The 26,451-nt window shown below is 26.6% G+C and overlaps 1 protein-coding gene across 1 annotated transcript; it reads left to right on the forward strand.

Moving 5' to 3' along the window:
- The first annotated feature begins 24,287 nt into the window (after positions 1 to 24,287).
- On the forward strand, positions 24,288 to 26,126 carry LOC114181160 (gibberellin 20 oxidase 2-like). The gene is made up of 3 exons (XM_028067520.2): positions 24,288 to 25,028; positions 25,131 to 25,452; positions 25,557 to 26,126. Exons 1-3 carry the CDS (start codon positions 24,451 to 24,453, stop codon positions 25,818 to 25,820), a joined length of 1,164 nt encoding a protein of 387 aa, XP_027923321.1. The 5' UTR covers positions 24,288 to 24,450; the 3' UTR covers positions 25,821 to 26,126.
- Positions 26,127 to 26,451: the final 325 nt, after the last annotated feature.

Below are 26,451 nucleotides of genomic sequence, written 5' to 3' on the forward strand. Positions count from 1 at the left end.
ATTATTTTAGTCTCTAACATTTGTTATTATTTAATTATTTTCCTGTAGTGTTTTTTTAAATATTTTAGAAATTATCTAATAAAATGTTAAAGGAAAGGAAAGCATAAAGAAGCAAATGTAACACATGTTATTTCTTTAATCCAATTGTTTCATATGAAAATAGAGATAATATGTTTTTATGTAATTAAAATATAAAATTATTCTTTATTTATTTGTTAAACGTATGGAATTATCATTATATAAATTTTCTTTTTCTTTTAATTTAATACATGAGCAAATAAAATTTGTATCTCCTTTTTTTTTTCTTTTCATTTTTGTCTCTTATGAAAAACCTAAAAACTATATATTCACTTATTATTATTATTTTTCATTTCGTTTCTTTTCTTTCCATCGATACATTGTTGGATGATACAAATATGATTAAATTGATATGAAACTTTAACTTTGACATGATAAGGTATGTGTCATGGGGACTATTGTCTAGAATAAGGATAAGAGCAAACAATGTTTTTGAATATTTTTAAACATTGGACAGGACTGGATGATGCATTCATGCTCTAGACTCAATCATGTCTTCTTTTATAATTTAAATATTAATATTTAATTTAAATAAAAATTCATATATCTAAACATTAATTTTAAATTGATGTTATTTTAATTCTTTTATCTTTTAAGTATTTTTATAAAGGGTTAAATATATTTTTGATCCTTCAACTTTTAGTGAAAATTGAAATTAGTCTCTCTTGAAAACTTGGAACCAATTTAGTTTCTTATCTTAAAAAATATGTGAATTTAGTTCTTTAAACCATTTTTTTTAATTTTATTTGACATTTTAAATAAATTTCACAGCTAACATTGAAGCGAACATGTGTCAAACGGTGTAAACAAACTAAAATATTATAATGAAATGTATTTGAAACGTCAAATAAACTTAATAAAATTTGATTAAAAGTTGAAGGATCAAATTGATTCAGAGTTTCTAAGAGGGACTAATTCCAATTTTCACTAAAAGTTGAAGGACCAAAAACATATTTAATCTTTTTAAAAATAAGATAATTTAAATTTATTATTTTTTATTTGTGTAAAATGGTTTAATTATCATTAAATTCAAAAAAATATTTAAATATTAAATTATTTTTAATAGTCAATAAAATATAAATATTCTATGATACACATATATTTCAGTTTTGATCGTGTATCCGACATATATGTCAAATGCTTTAAAATATTTTACCAATATTTATTAATAAAATATTTAATCTATAAATTAATATTATTTTTATAATAACAATAATTTATAACTTTTTTATATTAATAACGTTTAATATTATATAATTTAAATTTAAATTCAGACCACATCTATATATATCATAAATATCATAAAAAAAAAACTCGGGTGATAATAGTTGCGAATAATAAACAGCTAGTTTCCTTTGCTTCAACCATTTTCTCCTTAATTTTTGAAAAGTAAATGTTTTGCTTGAAGATAATAAACACGTGTCACCTTGGGAGCATGTTGTAAGGCCCTGTGTCCTTTATCGGTACACTTTATCGCACACGCCCAATTACTCATTTATGAATTCACGGGCACAACATCACAACTCATAATTCATATTAACTTTACGAATACTGGCCAAAACAAAAGTAGTGTCTCTATATTTTTTAAATATTTATATTATATTATAAATTAATAATATGTATAAATTAATTAAATTAATATTTAAGAGAAAAATAATAAAATAAATAAGAAGTATTGAATGTTAGTAATAAAAATTATATATATAAAAAATAATAATATGTGACAGTTTTATATAAAATATTTTAAAACGATAGCTATTTCTAAAAAATAATAATGATTCTATTTTTAAAAATTAGTTAATAATTATATTATGAAGAATAAAATGAAATTTATATTCACAAAGAAACATCTTTTTACATATAAATACAACTTTAAGGTAATTTTTATTTCAGATCAAATTGCTTAATTCCTTTTATTTTCCCATCCATTCATTTCTTTCAAAAATACATTTTACTTCTAACTACATCCGAATTTTGTACTTCAACATTTCATTATTCTTTTCAAATGGTCATAATATTATTTTTTTATTTCTCCATTTCACATATATAAAAACATATTTAAGGGATAAAGTTATGATAATATATATATATATATATATATATATATATATATATGATTAGTGAATTGGCTCTTATAATATTTATCTTGAAAAGTCATATATATTTATTTACTATAATTTGTGTTAACTTCACCGTATTAAAAAAGTTAGACTGAAAATACATATAAATTAAATATTGAAATTTTCTATGAATTAAAGTGTTCAGGTCATGAACTTATACAGTTATGCTCGCCCTTATTTTTAAGGAATTGTCCAAAACAATTCTATATTCCAACATATAAAACAGCCAATAATTGGATTCATATCAGTTTAAAAGTGTTCTGACTTGACGTGATCCAATAGTAAACTAAAGATAAAATGACTTGGTGTTAGTGCACCAATCATGAATAACAATTCTCTGTATCTTTTGTATAAATTATTATATTTAAACAAATTAAATTATTATTTTTTACACTATTAAATTATTAATATAAGTCTTGTATCAATGTATTAAAAATTTGTGATTTGTTATGTTATATAATAAAAGATTATATTTAAACTCCCTTATATTTCCAAAGTAATTTTGATACAGGCAGCTTACTCTTCTATATTAAGAGATTTTTTGGTACAATTTGGTCGCTTTCTGTATATTAAGGGATTCCTTTATCTGTTAGAGGTATTTGTACTTGTTTGGTAGTATAGTTGGGATAGATACTGTTTTGTTTTATTAAAGATATTAATGGAAGTGGGAAAACTCTGAGTCGTTATCTGGTAAAACAAGTTGTAGATTGATGTGGCTGGTTGGTACCTTCATGATGATGGAGGAAGTGCAAAGGCACTAATTGCAGCAGCACTGTAATGAGGCACACTTGGATACCAGAGTCTGAGAAAACAAAAGAGAAAAAGGAAGGGAGAGAAGACACAGAAGTTAAAGAAAACGACAGAAAAATCATGGGCATGTGGCTTGGGGTAAGGTCCTAGGCCATGATAGGGTTCCATTAGAATAAGGGTGCACCATGTTAGCTACCCTAAACCTTACATATGAACACTATGAAGCTTGAAAGCAACTTGGTCATGTCATTTCCCTTTAATAACACAACATACTCAGAGTATATTGCAATCAACTTCGCCTTTTTCTTCAAATTCTAAACCAAAAATCACAATGAGGATTGTCTGTGCCCCCCAATTTCATTCTCCCACCACACCCACCAACAAATGATGCAGACATGCAAGGACCAAAACATTGGTAATCTTTAGTGCTCATAACAACAACATGGAATGTGATGGTGACACATCCTACCTCAATGAGCTATAGTATTTTGGACGAATCCAACACTTTTTCTGGGTCAACATTTCATTATCTAAAATACTGATAAATCTCATGACGATCAAAAAATGTTTCTTTGAGATTGGTTTTTATCGAGGGAAGAGGATCACCGAGAAGACATAATACTACTGAGACTTGAGTTTAACCATAAACATTGATACTATTAATCATAATTGTCTATCAAGAGAAGAACTCATTCAGAAGATACAATACCAATGACACTCGAGTTTAATCATCGATTTTGATACTATTAATTATAATGGGTCTATCGAGAAGAGAACACATCAGAAAGACATAACAACAATGAGACCTAAGTGGTGCACAGAGAAAGGATTGAAACCACATTCAACCCAAAATCTTAAGCTAATAGATTTCTGAGTCTTCAACCTTACATGTTAATCAACTTTTTCATATTTCTTTTTTCAATTTTGAATTTTCAAGACTTATTTATCAAATGTTTAAGAAATATGATGATCTACGAATAACAGATGTTGCTAATTGCTAAAATCCAAAGCTGAAGAACATGTCAATTTCATGGGATTTGGATCACTAATTAGCAATATCTGCATGATACTGTGACAACTACACCATCATGTTAGTTGCTTCTACAAATGGACACGAATGTGCTCCTTCTGTCCCTCCACCCAATATCCATTGTCTTCTTCTGAGGAATGTTAGATTTTGGGGAAGTCTAGATCTCACGATAAGTTTTAGAATTTTTGGGACCAATGTTGGCTACTGGGAACTTGGAAAGCAGTGTCACATTCTAATTACAAGTTTCGGGAAAAAAATGAACATATTTTATCTGTAAAACTGACACGTGACTACTAGATTCAGATGCTAAAACGCAACTGCAAATGAAATTAGTTGCTGCATTTTTTGAACAATCACAGACACACACCCACATTCTTTGGGATATGAATTTCGTAAAGATAACTAAGAGATCAATACAAAAAGATAAACATGAACAAATGCTAGTGGAAGCATGATGAAAAAATGGGGAGTTGACGGATTGAAAGGGATTTAATACTTGTAGGTAACAAATTAAGAAAGGTTGACCATCAAACAAATGAATTGATTGATAACACCATCACTTATAATAAATGAATGAAGTATTTGGGGTTGAGAACCGAAGGTAAATCTAAGTTTTATATCAAGTACAAAATCTATAAAATTCAACTTAAAGAAAATATTCTTGAAATTTGAGTTTAAATATCACGTTATAATATTTCCCTGTAAAACCCTTCATTTAGAAAGAAGGTTTTCATCTTTCCGAAACTTATTTCATTTGCAGAGTTACATGCACGATGATGAATGTTATATGCAAATGGAAAAGACCTGAGTGGGAAAGTTAATGGCATGATGATACTTATCTGATGAATTATTAGATGATATTTATGAGTCTGTTTCTGTATATTAATTAGTGAAATTATTATGTTTGTCCACTTGCACTTTTGCGAGAAAGCTTACATTTTTGGAAATGGATTTTGTATTCATGCGTATTTTTAATAATTTTTTTCAGTCACAACTTTAAACTTTCAAGTCTGTCCCTTCCTATGTAGAAATTGTAACGTAAATTGTATTTTTTAAAATAATATAATATTTTTCGGACAGAGCTTTAAAACTTTTAACCTGTCACTTATTTGAAATTTCCAAGGCAAATAGTATTTCTTTTAAATAACAGTTTTTTTTTTTCAGAACGAACTTTAAAAATTTTATTTCATATTTGAATGGAAAGTTTCAAATTTGAAATATATTACATTTAAATTACTTGTAATTAATTTTTTATTTATTTTTTAAATAATTGATTTCAATAAAAAATTAAAATATTTAGTATCATAATTTTATATTTGAAAAAAATTATTAAATTTTTTATGAGTTAAAATTTTATTTTTATAATATTTATTTTAGATTTAATTATATTTTGAGTCTTTTATAAATTTAAAATTTTTTTATTTAAAATTCATTTCAGAATTTTTATTCATGTAAATTTATAATATTTTCTTTTTCGGTCACAACTTTAAACTTTCAACTATATCCCTTCTTATATAGAAATTTGTAACGTAAATTGTAACTTTTAAAATAATATAATATTTTTCAGACAGAGCTTTAAAACTTTTAACCTGTCACCTATTTGAAATTTTCCAGGCAAATAGTAATCGGATAAAATAATTGAAGTTTTTATTAGATAAAATTTTATTTTAATAATATTTATTTTATGTTTAAGTATGTTTTGAGTTATCGATACATTTGAAAATTTTTAGTTTGAGTCTCTAGTATTTTTTTTATGTTTTATTGAGTTTAAAATTTAAAAACTTTTCGATCAAGATCTTACATTTAAATGGGACAATTAATTTTGTAACTTGATACTTATATTGTTTCTCTTTATACATGTTGTCACGTAATATCTTGTTACAAAAGACTTGATGACGAGATCTTTCTCAAATATTTATTGTATTTAAAGAAAATAATTTTTAAATTTAATTAAAATTATTAATTAAAATAATTAGAAAAATATAAAAATCTAAATGTAAAATTATGAAAACAAAATTATAAAACATAAAATGACAACAATTAAAAAATTAAAAAATTAAAAAAATATATTAGTCAACTTAAAATATATTAGCACTCAATTAAGAGTTTCCAAATTTATCAAGCACTTAAAACATAATTAAGCATTTATTTTAATGTATAAAATTTTTAAATTAAATTTTAAAAATATTAGTCAACTTAAAATATTTAAATAATTTATATTATTACAGGTCAAGAGAGTCACAGTGTGAGGTTGTGAGTGAAAAAAATTTCAAATTCCATCTATTTTGAGGCTATTTTAATTTCTACTAATTTAGCAATTGAAATACTTAAAAAACAAATACTTACATTTTAAATATTTTTAATTTCTCTGTCCAACCAAAACATTTCATTACAAAAAAAAATTTAATTTGTCCAAATAAATTAAAATTATGAGATTCATACTCTAATTTGGGCATAATTTGTCCAACATTTTTAAAACAAATTTATCTATATTCACTAGTGAAAAAAACATTTTTCAAATCACCTAATAGATTTTGGTTTAAAAAAATTGAGGTCTTTCAAAATGCAATAACATTTTTAAATTTTTTTGCACAACTATAAACTTCGATTCTAAAATAACTGAGACCTATAATACTAGGTTCAATATTTTAAAGAACTGATGTCTGTAGTTGTGCAAATATTTACAAAATTGTCACCAGTGGAATTTTTGAGATTTTTTGCAATGTTATAGGCTTTAGTTCTTTAAATAATTGATAGCCTATATGCATTGGTTATTCTAATAACCAAGGCCTAAAACTCTGTCTAGGGTTTATTTTCATGAGAGCCTCCCTTGCGAAATTCATTTTGCAATTTCACAAAAGCCTCATTTGCGAACGTCATTCTTCGGTTCTTCCTTTTCTGTTCATTTTTCTCCATCTCCATAGCCTCCGTTCTTCTCCTCCATTTTCATTCTTCTCCTCAAGAACGCGAACGTCATCATCTCCTTCGTCTCCCTTTTTCATTTTTCATTATTCCATTCATAACTTTCCATTCGTTCTTCTTCTTGGAAACTTGAAAGGCGACTTCGAAGCCTTTGCGTCACTCCTCTTTTGAATGTGAAGCCTCCACGCCATTCAATAATCAAGGTAACACTGTATACGAACACGATTTCCTTTTTTTGTTTTTGTTTCGTTTATTAATCATTTGGACATGTTTCAGTGCTTTGGTGAAGGAGAATATTATTGCATTGAGAAAGCGAACCATTCTGTACTTACAACAACAAAGTATTCACCTTGTCAAATTTTTGTCCTTGTTGAAACATGTGAAGCCTAATTCCCATTTTTTTCCATTATACGGGTTATGTTTCGTTTTTGAAAGAACTGAAACCTATTATTGAGGTTTATGCTTCGGTTCATAACCAAAGCCAAAAAACCACACTTTTTTTATCTCATTCGGATATGTCTTGGTTGTGGGATCAAAGAAAAAATAACCAAAACAACTGGTGTTATAATTGTTTCCTACACTAATAGTTTTGAAAATAGACACCAAAAATCTATTACGACATATAAACGTTTAAATAGTTCAAAAACAATAACACATATATTTCAATCTATATCTCACTTAACCTTTGTAAATTAAACCGTATTAAAAAATATTAACATCCGGTGGATCCGAACTTAAGAATAATTTATTTTAACATTATACCTAAATTATTAATTGAGAGTGTTAATTGACTATATATATAGTATGATTGATTATGAAAAACAAAACTGATTATTGCGATTTTACCTTTAGAAATGAATTTTTTTTAAGTATATTTAAATTATATTGTAAGATGAGATTCAAGTGAGATTTTAAATTGTGTATATAGTATAATTTAACTATGTTTTTAATTAACATGAAATATTTAATATAACATCTTACATTGATAACTTAATATTTTGAATATGAAACTAGACCTTTATAAATGATTCATCAATTATTCTACAAATCTCATTAAAATAAAGTATGATGGAGATAAAAAAAATGGATCTTTAATCTTTGAAATCACATGTTTTAGATATGAAAACACGTAATATAATAACAAATTTGCAGCTGTAGTGAACAATCTTCCACAAAATATTGTCGGCAATGTGTGATACCTGAGTGATAAATGGAACAGAGCTATAATCAATATCTTAATTATTTGGGGCATGAAAGTGATGTTTAAGAGAGATTGCACATTAATTGTGATTATTCTTTTCTACGAATAAAAATGAAAGGAAAAAAAATAAAAAAAGAGTTCACATGATTTGTTTTCCTTGCCTTTTTTATGAAAACTACGAACCTATCACACTCTCTTATTTGTCCTTAACTCGTATGCAGAATGATTTGTGTGATTTTCACTCGTCACTTGGTCACTTCACAAAAAGAAAAGCAAAGCCAATATCTTCCTCTCATTTTTTTTTTCTTTTCTCTCTTCTTCTCTGCAACTTTTATTATATAATTTTTTTCATTTTAACTGTGAAACTCTTAATTCATACTTAAATGTTATAATATTTACATTATGTTAGAAAAGTATATTATAAATATTTTATTAATATTTACATCATATGTCGTTAATATTTTATTATTATTTATATTTTTATTATTACAATGATAATGATATTAAAATAAAAATAAAAATAAAAGTAAAAGTAAAGTAAAATAAAATACTTATAGTAAATAAATAAATTTCACCTTGTTTATTTCCCCTCTTTCTGTAATACAATGTAAATAAAGAATAAATGAGTGTGATGTGATTCCTTGACAAAAGCTAGTAATCTCTTTTCGCAAATAAATGTATGTACATGATTCACTATCTTTAAAGCATAAATGTTGTTGTGAAAACATAATTTAAAGATCATTAGCACAAAATAGACTTTAACGTATGCACATTCATATATGATACAGAGGTATTAGACATTAAAAATATCGATCACATACATGTAAATGAGTAATTAATATTTATGTTTGGTGCCCCAAGATCAGATTTGTGATACTTACGTCTAACCTTGAATCGTCAAACGTAAACGTTAAATTTTTTATTTCAAATCCTCTTCTCCAGTACTTCATCTTTGTGCGCGAAAGGGTTTTCTCTATGTGCAAAAGGGACGACGACATCAAACCCACCAAAGGTATGTTTCTAATTTGCTTCCATTTTGCGTTTGCTTCCATTTTCGTTTGTCTCCATTTTCCTTTCCCAAAAGCTTGAAGCCCTCCCATTTGCAACAATGGTATGCGACGGCAGTGTGCGTTTCTCGTTTGCTTCCATTTTGCGTTTGCTTTTATTTTTGTTTGGCTCCATGTTCGTTTGCCTCAATTTTCATATCCCAAAAGCTTGAAACCCTCCCATTTGCAGTAGCGGTGTGCGACAACGGTGTGCGACGGTGTGGTCTCCAACTGCAGTGGGGACGTGACAGTGGGTCTCCTTCGAACTGTGGCAGCTACATGAACCACCATCCATAGTGGTGTGCAACGAGCAACCTCCTAAAGCACCATTTTCCGCGTCTTCTACGTAAATTCATGTTTGGTTGTTTGCACTAGACGTAAATTTACATCTATTTTTTTTATAGACGTAAATTTACGCCTTATGATTCTATGTCTGATCTAAAGCAGACTTAAAAACAAAAAAGTGCGCCAGACATAAAAGGACTTTTTTGTGTTAATGGATATTAAAACTTAAAATTGAGATTATTTGTGGGTTATTAATGAGCTATAAAAAAAATCAAATAGTGGGATGAACTCATTTGCAGCAATCACATAAATACATGACAAATTATTCATATTAGGAGCGAGTTGGTCTTCATGCTACCTATAATAGAATATTTAGAAAGAGATATTTTAATTTAAGAGAATGATATTATTAAAAAATAAATTTTAAACTTAACTCAACCCTATCAATGTAAAATTTTTAACATACCATTTTATATTATTTTGAGTGTGAAACTAAATATTTGTAGATAGTTTGATAATGGTATGATACCAATTGATACAACGTGTCCAACAAGTAACAAACATCATCAGGATATATTTTAGATGACTTTTATATCATATTAAAAAGTGAACTTTTCAATCTAACTCAATCTTATACAATTGGTTTGGAAGTTAAAATTTGCACCAATTATATATTGTAAATTAGTCTTTTATATATATATATATATATATATATATATATATATATATATATGATAAATTTTCTATATGCTTAATTTATTAAGTATGATATTCACTTACTTTTTTTTAAATACTTTAATATGATTTTCATAGTTTTTTTCTTTAGTTTTGTTTTAGTTTTTATAATTACAGCAAAAAGAGATTAAGTTTACTTTTTGATTGAACATCTAATATTGTTACGTTGAAAAAAATAGTAATGTCGTATCATTAAAAGAGTGTCACAGATCTCTTATTCTTTTTATACATTTACTCACATTATTAAACGTTCATAAACAGTTCACGAGTGTCTAAATTTTGTTACCATTATATTATCAATACTTTTTGCAATCATAGTTTTATTATTTGTACACTATATATGTATATATGTGGATAAACTATATTTTTATTGCTTTGAAAAAATTATTTGATTTCAACCTTTTCAAAGTATTTGTATCCTGTTTCTGTAACTTGAAAAAACTATAATTATATTTTTTTTATTATTTATAATTACCAATACCATTAATTATAATTACTTTTTGAGAATAAAAGTGGAGTATTTTACAATTAAAGTGATAAAAATAGGTCAAAATTATTTTTTGAAGGATTAAAGCGAATTTGAAATTTTCTTACAGACATCAAAATATTTTTTACCTTTTTTTATATATATTTATTCCTATTCTTGTCACTGTCATTATATTCATCCTTTTGCTATCATTGACTATTTTCATTTATATTGAATATGCACACATATTATTTTGTTCTTCCAAAAGTCAAGTACACATGATTGACTCGTGTGGTTGACTTGGACCTTATTGCTTGTGGCAGAATGCAATACATGCCTCAAAGATTATCATGACAATTGATTAATTAATTGAGTCTTAGAAGACCAATATTCAGATATCGTGATTAGTGAAAGATCTAACGAAATGTAATTATTATGGTCGGTGAGTCTTTTATTTCAAAATAAAAATTCACCAATTATAAATTTGGGTGAAAATATACAAATACTATTTTTGATTTTTTTTTTCATATATATTCTTTTTGGCTAATTTGTAAACAATACCTTGAGAGAAAAATACCATCGTCATTTTCTTTAGAATCTGAAAATTTTTCACATACTAGTTATTGACATTGTTGTAGCAAGTAGGAACATAGATTCCATAATCTAATATGTGACCCACCCGAAAATGGTGGAACATGTGGAGAAAAAATAAAAGAAAAGAAAAAAACTATCTTTCTAGTGGAAAGTGAAATAACATGAAGCATGTTTTTTTTTTTTTTTTCTAAATCGCATTAATTTTCTATTTGTGATAGTAAAACCCTACATTATATGTTCTGCAAGTTAACATTAATGGAGCATTTGCTTAGCTTAAAATTGCATCTTCTAAAATTCCTAATGGAAGTGTTTGTTCATCCTTAATTACTCTTTTAGTTATACATAATCAACGCGATGAACCTCTTTTAGCATTATCGTCAATAAATTAATTATTTACAAAATAACTTGATTTCATAGATCTAAATAAAAAGTTAGAAATATATGAAGTCAAATTCTAATTTTTCTTTGATTAATATTTCTTTCACTATTAATTTTATTTTGATCACTTGGGGTAGGACCTTCATAAAATTTTAAAAAAATTTAAAATTAGTAATATATATTGTACTAATAAAAATTAAATCAAGTATATTTTTACTTATTTTATAAAATATAACATTTAATGTTAATGAATAATAAAACATAAAATTAAATACAATAAAACATGAACAAGTTTATTAAAATAATTTTTGTGTTCTCTCTTATTATCTTTATTGGTTTCTCACATATTATGACTCATATTTGTTTTTTTTTTTTTTATGAAAAAAAATTAGGAAGTTAGATACAAAATCACATTTCCTATATATTCTTATTTCTCATATATATATTATTTTATTATTAAAGATAAAAGGGATAATTGTATTTTATCTCACTTGATAATGAGATATTAGTTTAATAAATAGTATTTTTCATCTTATGAATTTTGTATGTATATATTATTTTAAGAATAGAGAAGAAAAATTATGTATTATATATTTTTCTATAATCATTTTTTAATTTTGACTTGATTATTATAGATTTTTCTTTTAGATAATTACATCTCTCAATTTTTTTATTAGATTTTGATAAATTATTTTTATTTTTAAACTTTTTTTTGTTAAATAGGTATTAGATAAATAATAAAAAGATAATTCATTTTTTAAAAATGATAAAAGGGAAGATAATTGAAAATAAGACATATTATACTTCTTCGCATACTTTGAATTCTTTACATATTTTTTAAATATCATAATAAAGATCCAATTGTTAAATTAGAAAATATTTTGTATGATTCAAAGAATTATGGGTGCAAATGAGGAGTTTCATATTAACTCTTTGAAACATATATAAATTTTAAGTATATTTGCTTGAGTTTAAAAGAAAATTATGAAATAATAATTAGTAATAATTATTAGCAGATAACATGTATTCATGAATCAAATACCATGATAGTACACATCCAGTCAACAAAGGGAATAATTAAATATTTATATTCATTAAGGATGTCACTTTAGTATCTCTCAAAGTCTTGGGTACGAATTTTTTTGTCATTCATATCCATTACCTTAATATCAGAGTTAAATGAGTATCTTAGTCAAGATTTTGGCCTATCGTATTACTCACTTAAGGTTTCCTTAATTCTCATTCGATGTCCTTGACGTGAGAAAGTGTGGTGAAATTTTTACATCAATTAGATATAATACCATATTATAATATATAAATAGGAACAAACCTCACATTTCTAAACCAATTTTATAAGGTTTAGGATGTTTAAGTTGTTAAACTAAGTTACGAACAAGTCTTAGAGTGAAAAGTTGTCAAAAATGTTACTTTGTATGTTTTTATTTATCTTAATGATTGTTAAACTACGTTAGCGAGCCAATTTTTTTTTTTTTGTCATCCATGTTTTATTTTAAATTAATTTTAACCAATGACATTTCATTTTCTATTAATTTTAACCATATTAGCAAATACGTAATTTTTTAAGAAAAAAAAATTATCTCTCACATTCATCGTATCATTCACAAACTTTTATAAATTTTACCTTCAAATATTTTCAATTTTACTTTCAAATATCTTAAAAGGAATAACATTACTTTATCCTTCATTCTTACTATTTTTATTTTGACATGTTATAAAATCATTTTTTATTAAATATTTTCTACGTTTTTGAATTAAAATATTTTCTAATTTTAATAATTTTCCAAAGAAATGAACAAAAAGTGATCAATATCATTCAAAAATGTGACATAAAAAATAATTACTAAATAAAAATTTCGTTGAATTAAAACTTACACTAACATTTGATTTGACTATATTTAAACTCAACAATCAGTAATTTAGTAACCCATAGTTAATTTAGCTATAAAGAGAGAGAGGGGTTCAAAATGTGATAATTTTTTTTATTGTAATTCTTATTTTTTAAACCATATTATTTCGGTATCTATTTTTAAACTTATTTATTATTTTTTGCACCCATATCAATATGTTGTATAAGTTTTCATTTAATTATAAGAGCATCTAGTTTTATCAAGTGAGACTTTGAGCTCCAACATTAAATGTTCCCTAAGATCCTTCTTGTAAATGAAAAATATGTCTCATTTAAGCAAACTTTCTTGTTCTATCAAAGTATCTTCCCTTATATTACTTAGAAGTTAAATCATTTAGCCACATTCAATGTACCTCGCACAAGCGATCTTTTTGTTGATTTTCTTATTCTTATTTAACAAATTAATTACTTGTTAATGGGCTGGGACTTTTTTTCTCTTTTCTTTATTTTATTTGTTTTTGTTATTTTTTTTTTCTAATCTACCCTTAAAACCCCAATCTCTTACCTCCGTAACACAGTTCTATGTTCATCGCCCTTTCATTTCGTTGAACCCATGGAGCTAGAATGATTTTGTATTTTTACGTATTAGTATATTGTATGTATTGTCAGGATTAAACACGCTAACCATTAACATAAAAACTATAAAAACTATAAAAACTATAATCATTAGTTAGGGCATAACTTTTTTATTTAAGAGTATAAGGACGTCACGAAAATTTTATCACAAGTCAATTGATGATACTTGCAACGATCTCCCCCTTAGCAATTGTCCTACCAAAAATCTCACGGTTGGATTCAACCCTCAACAATCTCTCTCTTAACAATTATCCACCAAGAACTAAAAGTTATAGTCATTAAAGTCAAGATCACGAGTTCGATTCCTAGTGGACAATTGTTAAGGGGAGATTGTTGCGGGTTGCACAATTATCCTATGACGGTGACCAAGTGAGCCAAATCACAATCCAAGAGTGAGATTCTTAGTAGGACAATTACTGCGAGAGATTGTTGCAGGTGACATCAATTCTCCCATGACAAAGCCTAAATGAACCGAATTACAATCGAATCGTAATGTTTAGACTATTACACTTTCAAGTAAAAAGAGTTTTGTCCTGATTAGTACTATAGGTTTTAGTCATTCTAACATCATTACGTATTAATTATTGATTACATTGTATCTACAATTGAGGACAAAACTCACTCATCTTTTGTCAGCAATTCATCGTGTAACTTATGTGACACGGTTTTCCAATTTACGTATATGTATCTCCTAATTATTCTATTACTGTGTAAGCATGCTTCATTTCATGCATTTTCATATTTTTTTTCTATGTCATGCATACACATTGTACGAAATATTCAGACAACTGTTAAGTGTTGAAGATATTATAACAAGTTGGTTTATAGTTCGATGGAAATAGATTCTCTTAGTTGATTTTGTTGATCAGAAATTGATTAAAGGTAAGTATGTGTTTCACATTACCCGATTTTCAGGAGTCTCTAATGTATCAAACATAGGATGCACATGCACTACCCAAACACTTCTTTCAAGTGATTTGATTGATGCAATCGTTGACCATACAATGTGTTCATTATGAGTTTTACTTTTTGAATCATATTCGCATTCATTTTTTTTATATATATCATTATTTCTGGACATGTTTTCAATTTTCAAACAATAATAGTACCAACGTTTATATCAGATTTATCTTCACCGTCCACATTGTGTAACATACATTAGATTAAACATGTATTTTTAATAATTCTTAACGCTAAACATTAGTATTGTTCTAATTACTTTTACCTAATTTTTTACATTAAAGTATCATGATAAAAACTTACATAGGAACATTTTCTGAATTATTTTGTCAAGTACGTAAGATAACAAAACTCATATATAATGATATCTAATATGAACATATTCATACGTATATGTTAGTTTCGTGTTATTTGATAAAAATGCTTTTCTTATACATCTTTTGTGTTTCTCTTATCATGTTATTTATTTTCTTAAAATTTCGTATAACTATTGATAAGAGGAACCATCCTTAAAAGTCATAATAGATTCAACAAATTTCATTATTATATTATAAAGTGAATTATAACTTTTATTCAATTCATAAAACCAATTATATTTGTAGTCACTTAACTAATATAAAAAATTCAAGTTTAATACATTTTTATATTTAATTAATGTAAGAAATATAACGCATTAAAATGACAGTGATATATTTGTTGGAAAAGCAAAAAAGTAAAAATTTTCCTTTCTCGAAAGAGTGTAAACATATTTACCCCATTGTTGGTGTGAGGATAAAACATGTCTGAACGTACGCATGCATAATTATTAAAGCTGGGGTACACATTAATTTGAAAGGATTTTGGTGAATTATGGTACAAAATGAAGTTGGAATATGTGGATACCAACGTTCTTCAAAATCCTCCTTGTCATAGCATATAGTCTCTTATGATGTCTTTACTTTCATAAAAAACATTCAAGTTTGTTTGTCATACTCCAAAACCAACACACTCTTCTCTCATTTATCAGCTTCCATTCACAAATCTTGGAACTTACTTCTTTCTACACTAAAATCACTTTTCTATGGAATTCTATCCTCTCCTACCACTCCATTCTCCACTCCTCTCCGTCACTATGTAAACCGTTCGATGGGATGTCATTAATGGTTAAGATTCAAGATAAAACTTTCAAGATAAATGTTTTGAATTAAATATGTTTTCAATCCCTAAATTTTAATGTGAAATTAAAATTCACTTATGTTCAAAATTTTGATACATTTTGATCTTTAAACTTTAAAAATAAGTAGATATAATTCTTTTAACTCAATTACGTCAAATTTTTTTAACGTGTCAAATGTGTTTTCAAGTATATATTGAATTAGAAACGTATCAAATAGTACAAATAACTTTAATGTTAGTATAAAATATATTTGACACATAAAAAAAATTAAAGAAATTAGGTTAAAAAAATTAGATTCATTTATTTTTAAAGTTTGGAGATCAAAATATATAAAAGTTTCAAATATGAATAAATTTTAATTTTGCGTTAGAAAAGATAGTTATCCTAAATGTTTCTCCAAAGTGAAATGAGAGAAGATTAAAGAAGACGATATTAAAAAAAATATTTTGGAAGCGTTTAAGGTTTTAAAAAATGAGAAAAATTGAACTTTACGAGGATATTTGACTATTTAAGAGAATGATAACATCAAGCATTTCAAATTATTGAACACAATTTTCTTTGCTTAAAATATTTAAAATAAAATTTTAATCTTGTTTTAAAAAAGAGATAAATATGTTCTTTTTTTTTTTAAATTTTAAAGATTGAAATTCGTATTGTTATAAACTTTAATATATTTTGATATTTAAATTTAAAAGATCATATATATATATATATATATAAAATTTTTTATGTTAAACGAGTTTATCATTTAGGTTATTTATAATATTATGTTTTTGCTAAAATATTAATCTGATATATAAAAAAATTAATAACAATTAAATTAAAATGATTATATATATTTATTTTTAAAGTTTAAAAATTAATATATTAAAATTTAGATTTCAAAATATATAAAAATTTAAAAAATAACAAATTCTGATTTTATGTATATGAACTATAAACATATTTAGTCATTTGAAAAAAATTGCCTGACATTATAAAAAATGATTTTGTTTTTTGCTCTTAAAATTGGCACCTTTGATCACAACCGTGAATTTGATCCAACGGTATACAAATAAGCTGCAGAAGACCGGAGAGAAAAAAGGTAGGAGAGGATCCGGTTCCCATATCTCCACCTCTCAATTTTTTTACCGTATTTTACGAAATAAATGCACCAAATCCAAGAAAAAATCTGAAGCAGATAAAATATATTGTTTTTTTATGGGTTCGATTCACGTACACTATTCATATATATACAGTAAGTTTCTATGGTGTAACATGTAGTTTATTTTAAAAAGTTATTCAGAAAAATAAAAAATAAAAAATACGTTGAAAACGATTTACGATTAAGTGCTTATTTTGGATTATTCCCCACTTGCAAAACACGTTAAATGGAATCCTTGTCTCACTGTGAATTCATGTTTATTGTGCTGCAATGTGAATACCGACGTATTCTATATTAGAAGGTATTCTTCAACAATTATAAATGCTTATGATATAAAATAATTTAAAATTAATTGTGAATATAAGTTATTATAAATAAATAGTCGCATTTAAGAGGTTTGAGTCTTGCAGCTAAAATGAAAGAAGTATGATTACTCAACTTTGAAAATCTCGAGACTTCTCATGTTTCTTGTCTTAGAGAAAAGCACGACTCTTCCTAAGTTTTGAAATATGCATGCTTCTGTCGACATTCTCCATCTTTCTCCACCCTCTCAAATTTCCTACTTTTATAATTTCATTAGGTTATATCGTTGACATAATTAATCACCTTTCCCTTCAATTATTCAAAATGTGATACATATGTATTATATACTTTATGCACTTTTACTTTTTACTTTTTTTTAATATATCTTTATAAGTATATTAGTATGACCATTACTTTGTTGTTAGTTCTTTTGTGAGCATTAGAAATATTTAGCATCAATAAACAAATCTATACAAAAGAGCTTAAGATACCACTTTCAATTCAAAATTTTAATAATAAATTTATAGTTTTTCTAGTTATATATTGATTGTGTTAAAATTTTTATTCAACGAGAGAGTCTCAATTCACCTTAAATTTTTAATAATTTATTATATATGTTTTTGGTTCTCTTCTTCTCTATTATAAGCTCGTGATATATCTTTTCACTCATTGATGCAATTCAAGATGTGTCTGGATAAAATCTCTTAACATCTGATTGAGTGGTCTTCTTGCAAAGATACTTTGATGCTCACAAGTCCACTACGTGTGTAATAACTTCATAGGCTTTTACCTGGCTGAGTCTAGAGTACTGTTTGATGTGAGTCTAAGTTCCACATTGAATAAAAATGAGAAAGTAGAGGATCATATAAAGATGAAGACTCATAAACTCATAAACTTAAAGTTTTGCTTAAGATTTTGGGTTAAGAGTAGTGTCACTCATTAGTGTTATATCTTCCCGATGATCCTCTCTCGAAAGACCCAACAGACCATCTAAATAGATACCTTTCTTAAGCTATTTATAAAAATAAAACTGTTTTAAACACTTAATTAAACTTCTATTATATATGGAAACAAAGTTCCCCATTAGGTGAATATATGATCGATTCAAAGCGTAAATGATTTGATAAAATATTTAGAATGGTTTGATTGGAAACTCAGCCAATGTTGAAGGGAAACCTACCCACCACACCGACTCATATGTTCATTGAAGTGTGTGGTGTTTTGGTGACATGAACTCCTCTAACTCTATATTCGTCATTTTGTTCTTTTGTAATCTTTGGTTGATACCAACACAACCATTTGTCTAAATGTCTTTACTCTCATATTTGATACGATTTCCCCCCATTTTCCAATTGCTTCCCTACAAAAGCTGCCTCTTCATAACTTTTGTCACAACATGTAATGTCCATTTTTGTAAGTACTTCTATGTTTTTAATGTCCTTTTTTTAATCATTTTTCACCCCACTTTAACTTTTTTTACCCTCTTTCTCAAATAAATTCATTCAATTTCACAGATATTTTATTGGCATGCTATGGTGATGGAGAAAAATGGTATTCCAAAGACTAGAAACATAGCATAGTGGACAAGACTTTTGTAGTTTCTTCTGCTTTTGCCTTTCATAATTTGCATTAACTTCTTAATGGTGTTTCCCGTAAAGTGGTTGAAGGAGTTTTTTTAACAAACCGACTTTGAGTTGGATCGGAGGTATCATGGTGGAGTGTTTGTTTGAATTTAAGCATTTCATAACAAATTTTTTTATAACTTTTCAAATTTAATTAGAGTTGAGGTAAATTTTATTTTTTAAATAATGTTGAAGATTCTACATCGATTATATATAACATAGATTTTCAGCATATAAGTGTATGTAAATTTTCAAATCTTGTTTATTGGATCTATCATGTCATCGTTATTAATATCTAATTTCATATTTGAAATATTTATACCTTATACGAGAAATATGTTAAAAATCTAACATATTAACTATAAATAAGATCAAATTTTTAATATATAAGTAAATACAAAACTCATTTTATTATTTTACAATATTAAATTAAACTTGAAGTGCAGTTCTTAAAAGATAATTAAAATGAAATGCTAAATATACTAAAATAATATTTAATAACAACTAAAATTAATTCAATATTTCGAATGAAATTTCAACATTTAAACTTGTAAACAAATATTATTGATCATTAAGTTGTATTATATGTTAAATTTCTTAGTTAATATCTCTTTTATTCTTATTTTATTTTTAGTGAAATTCCTTACTTAGTTGATACTCATTGAAATGAAAAGAGTGGATTATTTATTTATTTATTTTTATATTGTTTAAATGTAACTTAAAGAATACCTCAAGCGTGTTTTATGGAACTCATCCCTTCATTGATAAGTGAAGCATGTAAGATGAAGTATTATTGAAAAGATAAAAGGTAAAAAAAAATTGAATGAAAAGGTGTTCTTTAGCTAAGAAGAAGTATGATTTTGTTTGCTACTATTAACTTTATTTATTAATTTTTGTTATAATAATAAGATGATAAATAGGCATAGTGGTGTTAAAGAAGATAATTAAGGATATCATCAAATAAAACACGTACATTTGTTATAAATATATATAAATAATAAGTCCAAATATGTTAACTATGTATATCATAATCCAAACAAATATCTAAAAAATAATTTGTTTAAGCATAACACATAATGTATGATTATTACAAGCCACCCTACTCTTTGATCTAATTATTATGAACACAAAAACGTACATGTTTCAACTAAAATTTCAACTAATTAAACCCTAATCATCATTTCATTCTTCATAAACGTAAGACTCATCATTATCCTTCGTACTCTGGAGAAAAAAAAAAAGCCAAAAAGTCATTGGGAAACGCTTTTCTACTCCGTCACAAAATACAAATACCATAAGAATTTGGACCATTATTTAATTAATTAGGAAAACTTAGTTAATAATAGTATTTTTTCTGTCTTAAATATAACAAAAATAAGTAATTATACAATGGTTAAAAATGTGACTTAAATTTATTTACTTTTTTAACTTCACAAAAAAAAACATTTTTAATTATTCTTTGTAAAGTCTCGAGCCTTAAAATCCTATTACTTTTCTTTCTTTTTATTTCTCTCTACTTTTCTTTGTTTTTTTTTTTTTATCGTTTATTTTTTCTTTCAAAATTTTATTCTGCCGTTCTCTACCGATTTCTTTTTACCCAATTATCATATTTTTCAAAATCAAATTACATAGTGTAATAAGTAACAAGTCCATGATCACTTTATTTGGAATAAATTTCAGTTTAGAGTAAATTTAATCTTAAGTTTTTTTTTTCTGTTCATATTTATGTTTAATATAGTTAAGTTAGTTAATTGGTATTGTTTAATTTTTATTTTTGACTAAAAATGGTATTGTTTGATGTTGTCTAGTTTTATAAGATTTTGTAATTTTTATCAACTCTTTGTAATTGTTATTGTTTTGTTATTAATTCGGTTACTGTTGATTCAATAAATTTTGTTTCGGTTTTTAATGAAATAGATTTGAAGAATCGGAAAGAGAATATATAAATTGTTCTTGACTACATGGATTTTAATGTTATATTGAGGAGTAAGAAATTAATTTATCTTACTGTCTCTAATACTTCTAAAAGAGATTATTCAACTCGCATGAGTCTTATGATAATTAAGTGTGATATTTTTGAGGTCATTTTGTAAGCACCGTTAAAGATAAGAATTACATTAAGAAAATTAAGGATCATAAGAACAAAACCATTAAGGATTCAACACACACAAAAAAAAAATTAGGGTGACAATTATTTCCTTTGCAGAAAAATGGTACATGTAAAGAAGAAATATATCAAATGTGATGTTTGACATGTAAAGAAATGTACATTTTTTAGTTCGATCCATTCTCGGAGGTCAATATTAAAATTGATAATACTATCTAAAGAGCATTGTGACACAAACACCTAGGTTACATTTCTATTAATAGAGTTGAATGACATGTATCAGATGAGATCTTGGATTCTATCGACTTCACAAACTTTGATGTTTGTGTTGAATGCATTAAAGTGAATCAGGCTAAACTAAAATGAAAAATCTCAATCATTGGAAAGTATTCAAATCATTTAAGGTTGTAGTTAAAAATCAACTTAACAAAAGAATTAAGACCATTATCTAATCATGGTGAATAGTATGATATATATATATATATATATATATATATATATATATATATATATATATATATATATATATATATATATATATGATGGTTCAGGTGAAAAACATCAAGGACCTTTTTCCAATTACCAGAATGAATCTAGAATTGTTCCACAATGCATAATATAGGGATCACCTAGTATGAACGATGTGGCTGAAATACAAAACATGACTCTTAAATATATGGTAACGAACATGATTTATTATTCTACCTTATCAGAGTCATACTGGAGATAGACATTAAAAACTGCAATTTACATTCTAAATAGAGTGTTCACCAAATCAACTATAAAAACATCTTATAAACTTTAGATTGGACGGAAGTCTAGTTTGAATTATTTTTGTGTATATAGTTTTCAACTAAAAGAAAGCATTATAATATATATATATATATATCACAATTCATAAAAATATGAATCAAAATAGAGATACTTGGTCACTTATGATTCATATATAAAATTATAGAATATCTTTAAAGTATAAAATTAATTTCTTATTTATATAACTTTTATATATATATATATATATATATATATATATATATATATTATGTTTATAAAATATGTAAAATTTATAATATTACATAAATATATATTTTTTGTTAAAATTAATAAACATTTTTTTAAAATTTAAAATTACTGTTCTTGATTTCATAAAATAAAAAATAATAATTTTTAAAATATTTTAAATTATAGTTATTGAAAAAAATTGTATAAATTTAAACATTGGAATAGTTTTGAAGCAATAAATAAATAAAATAATTAAAATTTATACATAAATATTATTAAAAATATTTGTTTGCTTAAATTTGAATATTGTTTCCCATGATTATATATATATATATATATATATATATATATATATATATATAATATCATAAAAAATATTCGTTTTTAAAATAAATTTATTTTTAATATATAAATGAGTTCTAAATAAATCCATTTTATTATGTTGGTCTCATTAATATAAAATTTTATATCTGTTAGTATAGCTATTGCTTTATTTTTATTGTTTATGAATATGAAAAGTCAAAATTTATCGAAGTGATTTCTTAATTTTTAGTAAAAAATGAAATTAGTTGGATCTTTTGAGAGGAGATTATCGGGAAGATATAACAACAATAAGACAAGAGTACTCTAACTCATACATAAGGGATTGACATCACTCTCAACCCAAAACTTTAAGACAATGAGTTTAGGTCTTCATCCTTGTATGTTGCTCAACTTTCTCATCTTGACTCAATGTCAGATTTACACTTATACTTGGATTTCCAACAAAACTTGGCCTAATTTAGTCTTCTGACTTTATAAATGTTTGGATATTGTCATTTTAACCAAAATTTGTTAAGTTGACTTAACGTTTTAAATGCGTTTTATGATAACATTGAGTTTTTTACACTATTTGACACATCTCCGCTTTAATGTTAGCTAAAAAATAATCTTGAAATGCATTTGAAACATAAATAAACTTAACAAAATTTGGTTAAAAAAACTAAATCCAAAATCCAAACATTTGTAAAATTGAAGAACTAGATTGGGTCAAAGTTTCGAGAAGGGACCAATTCCAATTTTCACTTAAAGTTAAGAGACAAAAAACATATCTAATCCTCAAATGAATCTAGAAAAGGAAAAAAATATGTTTTTATCCCTAAACTTTGACTTTAATTTGAAAATGGTCCTAGTTGAAACTTGGTCACTGTTTGATCCTTACAAATTCAAAATCATTGCTTTTTATCACTATTTCTAAGTGGCGTTAAAAATAGAAAACAATGTGCTTTTGTTATTGAATTTTTTTATAAAATAAAAATCTAGTGTTGACCCACGATGAATTAAAAAAACTAAAATATTAGCATAGGCATAATCCATGATATATTATTATATATTATAAATTAAATTAAAAGAAAGCTTAAGCTAGGTTTATGTTAGTATTTTAATTCTTTTAATTTCTTTTTTATGTAATAATAATTTATTTACTTCCATAATTGTAACCAATAACTGTAGGGAAACATGAGAATTGTTCAAATTGTCATCGAGAATTATAAATCTAAGCCACTAAATCATTTACAAATGATCAAGGTCACAAATCAGTTAGTGTGAATCTTAAAAGAAACACATATATTTATCTTTTAATTTTATCCATTTAAATATAGACTAATTTTATTATTTTTGTTTCTTACAATAACTAACGGTTCTTAGATGCTAATCTCTATTCATATAAAACACTGTAAAAAAAGAATTGATTACAGAATGCATTAAAAAAGGTGTGCTAGGAAATATATTTCATTATTTTAAAAAGGATAACAGATAAAAAATATGTGTGAGAATACGAAAATATATTCCCTTTTTTGAAAGAGAGAGAGAACCTGTGCCTATATAATGCTGAATCCCTCTCTGTTTTCTCCAATAAGGGGCCTTGGCTTTTCCTTCATCCTCTCCCTTGAACAACTTATTCATTTCTCTCTCAATCACTCTCTGTTTTTCCTCTGTTTCTCTCAAACCATATCTTTAATTATTCCCATTATTTTAGTATTAGAAACTAGTTTTGCATTGTTAATACAATGGCCATAGACTGCATGACAAATATACAAACCATGTCTCAGCCACAAAAGCAGCACCAGCACCAGCAAGACCACAAAGAACACAAAGAAGATGAAGCTCCATTGGTTTTTGATGCCTCACTTCTAAGGCACCAACTCAACCTACCAAAGCAATTCATTTGGCCTGATGAGGAGAAGCCATGCATGAATGTGCCTGAGCTTGTTGTCCCTCTCATTGACCTGAGGGGGTTCCTCTCTGGTGACCCTGTTGCAACAATGGAAGCTGCAAGAAGGGTTGGTGAAGCATGCCAAAAGCATGGTTTTTTTCTGGTGGTGAACCATGGGATTGATGCCAACTTAATCTCTCATGCTCATAGCTTCATGGATGACTTCTTTGAGGTTCCCCTGCCTCAGAAACAGAGAGCTCAGAGGAAAACAGGGGAACACTGTGGCTATGCCAGTAGCTTCACTGGCAGATTCTCCTCCAAGCTTCCATGGAAAGAGACACTCTCTTTTCAGTACTCAGCTGAGGAGAAATCATCCACTATTGTCAAAGACTACCTGTGCAACACATTGGGCCAGGAGTTTCAGCAATTTGGGTAAGTTGCTCAAACTGTTTGTGTTTTTTCAACATTTTTTTTTTCTTTGACTGTGTGTTAAAACTGTGTGTGTGTGTGTGTGTGTTTTCCATTGTAAAACAGGAGGGTTTACCAGGACTACTGTGATGCCATGAGCAATCTTTCTTTGGGGATAATGGAACTTTTGGGAATGAGTCTTGGAGTTGGAAAAGCATGTTTCAGAGAGTTTTTTGAAGAGAACAACTCAATAATGAGGCTGAATTACTACCCTCCATGTCAAAAACCAGACCTGACTTTAGGCACAGGACCTCACTGTGACCCAACATCTTTGACCATTCTTCACCAGGACCAAGTGGGAGGGCTCCAAGTTTTTGTTGACAATGAGTGGCATTCCATTAGCCCAAATTTCAATGCTTTTGTTGTCAACATAGGTGACACCTTCATGGTATGTTTGGTCTCTCTTTGAATATGCACCAATGAAAGAGATTTGTTGTGTGATGTTGTTCTTATTAATTAAACCTTGTTCCACTTTGTTTTTGTGTTGTGTAGGCTCTTTCCAATGGGAGGTACAAGAGTTGCTTGCATAGGGCAGTGGTGAACAGCAAGACAACAAGAAAATCTCTTGCTTTCTTTTTGTGTCCAAAAAGTGATAAATTGGTGAGTCCACCAAGTGAATTGGTGGATGAATCGAACCCAAGGGTGTACCCAGATTTTACATGGCCTATGCTGCTAGAGTTTACTCAGAAACACTACAGAGCTGACATGAAAACCCTTGAGGCATTCACCAACTGGCTTCAACACAAAAGGAGCTGAAAATTTTTCAAGAACATCAATGCCATATTATTTATTAGCCTTTGATATTCCCATATGAAGATGAACAGTGACATGTGTAATTGATGGCGGAAAAAGGGTAGCAGCAAAAAGGCACTGAGAGAAGAAAAATTCATGTTTTGAGTGTTGCACACCAGTTATTAGTGATTAGTAGTAATGAAGAAAACGAGGGATATATAATATTTATAAGGAATATCCATAAGAAAGAATTGGGCAGCTAATTTTGTAATTTTTGTTTGGTGATATAGAAAAAGCTTTATTATTAATTAAAGTTGCAACATTTATTTTGTTTTGGTGTGAAAATAAAAGCAAGGGAAATAAGTGAGGTTGTGAATTTGGAGAATTATTGTGTTTTGTTATGTGAGGTGGAGTTTGACTGAATCGAAGAAAACGAAGGTTAACACCTAATGAATCCAAAAGGGTACTTAATAAATTGGTATGTATATGTTATAATGTTTGTTTATGTTGAAGGTGTTAAGAGTTGGAAGTATGTGAGGGAAAGGTTAAAAGGGAGGAAATAGATCCAAGAAAAGATGAGGCCCACAATTTGAATGATTCGGAGGAATAGGGAGCTAAAATCCATTGAGGATTGGCATAGATCTCATTTGCAATT

The sequence above is a fragment of the Vigna unguiculata genome, chromosome 4 (assembly GCF_037176805.1).
Source record: "Vigna unguiculata cultivar grain cowpea cultivar isolate G323 ecotype 2 chromosome 4, ASM3717680v1, whole genome shotgun sequence".
NCBI classification, from domain to species: domain Eukaryota; kingdom Viridiplantae; phylum Streptophyta; class Magnoliopsida; order Fabales; family Fabaceae; genus Vigna; species Vigna unguiculata.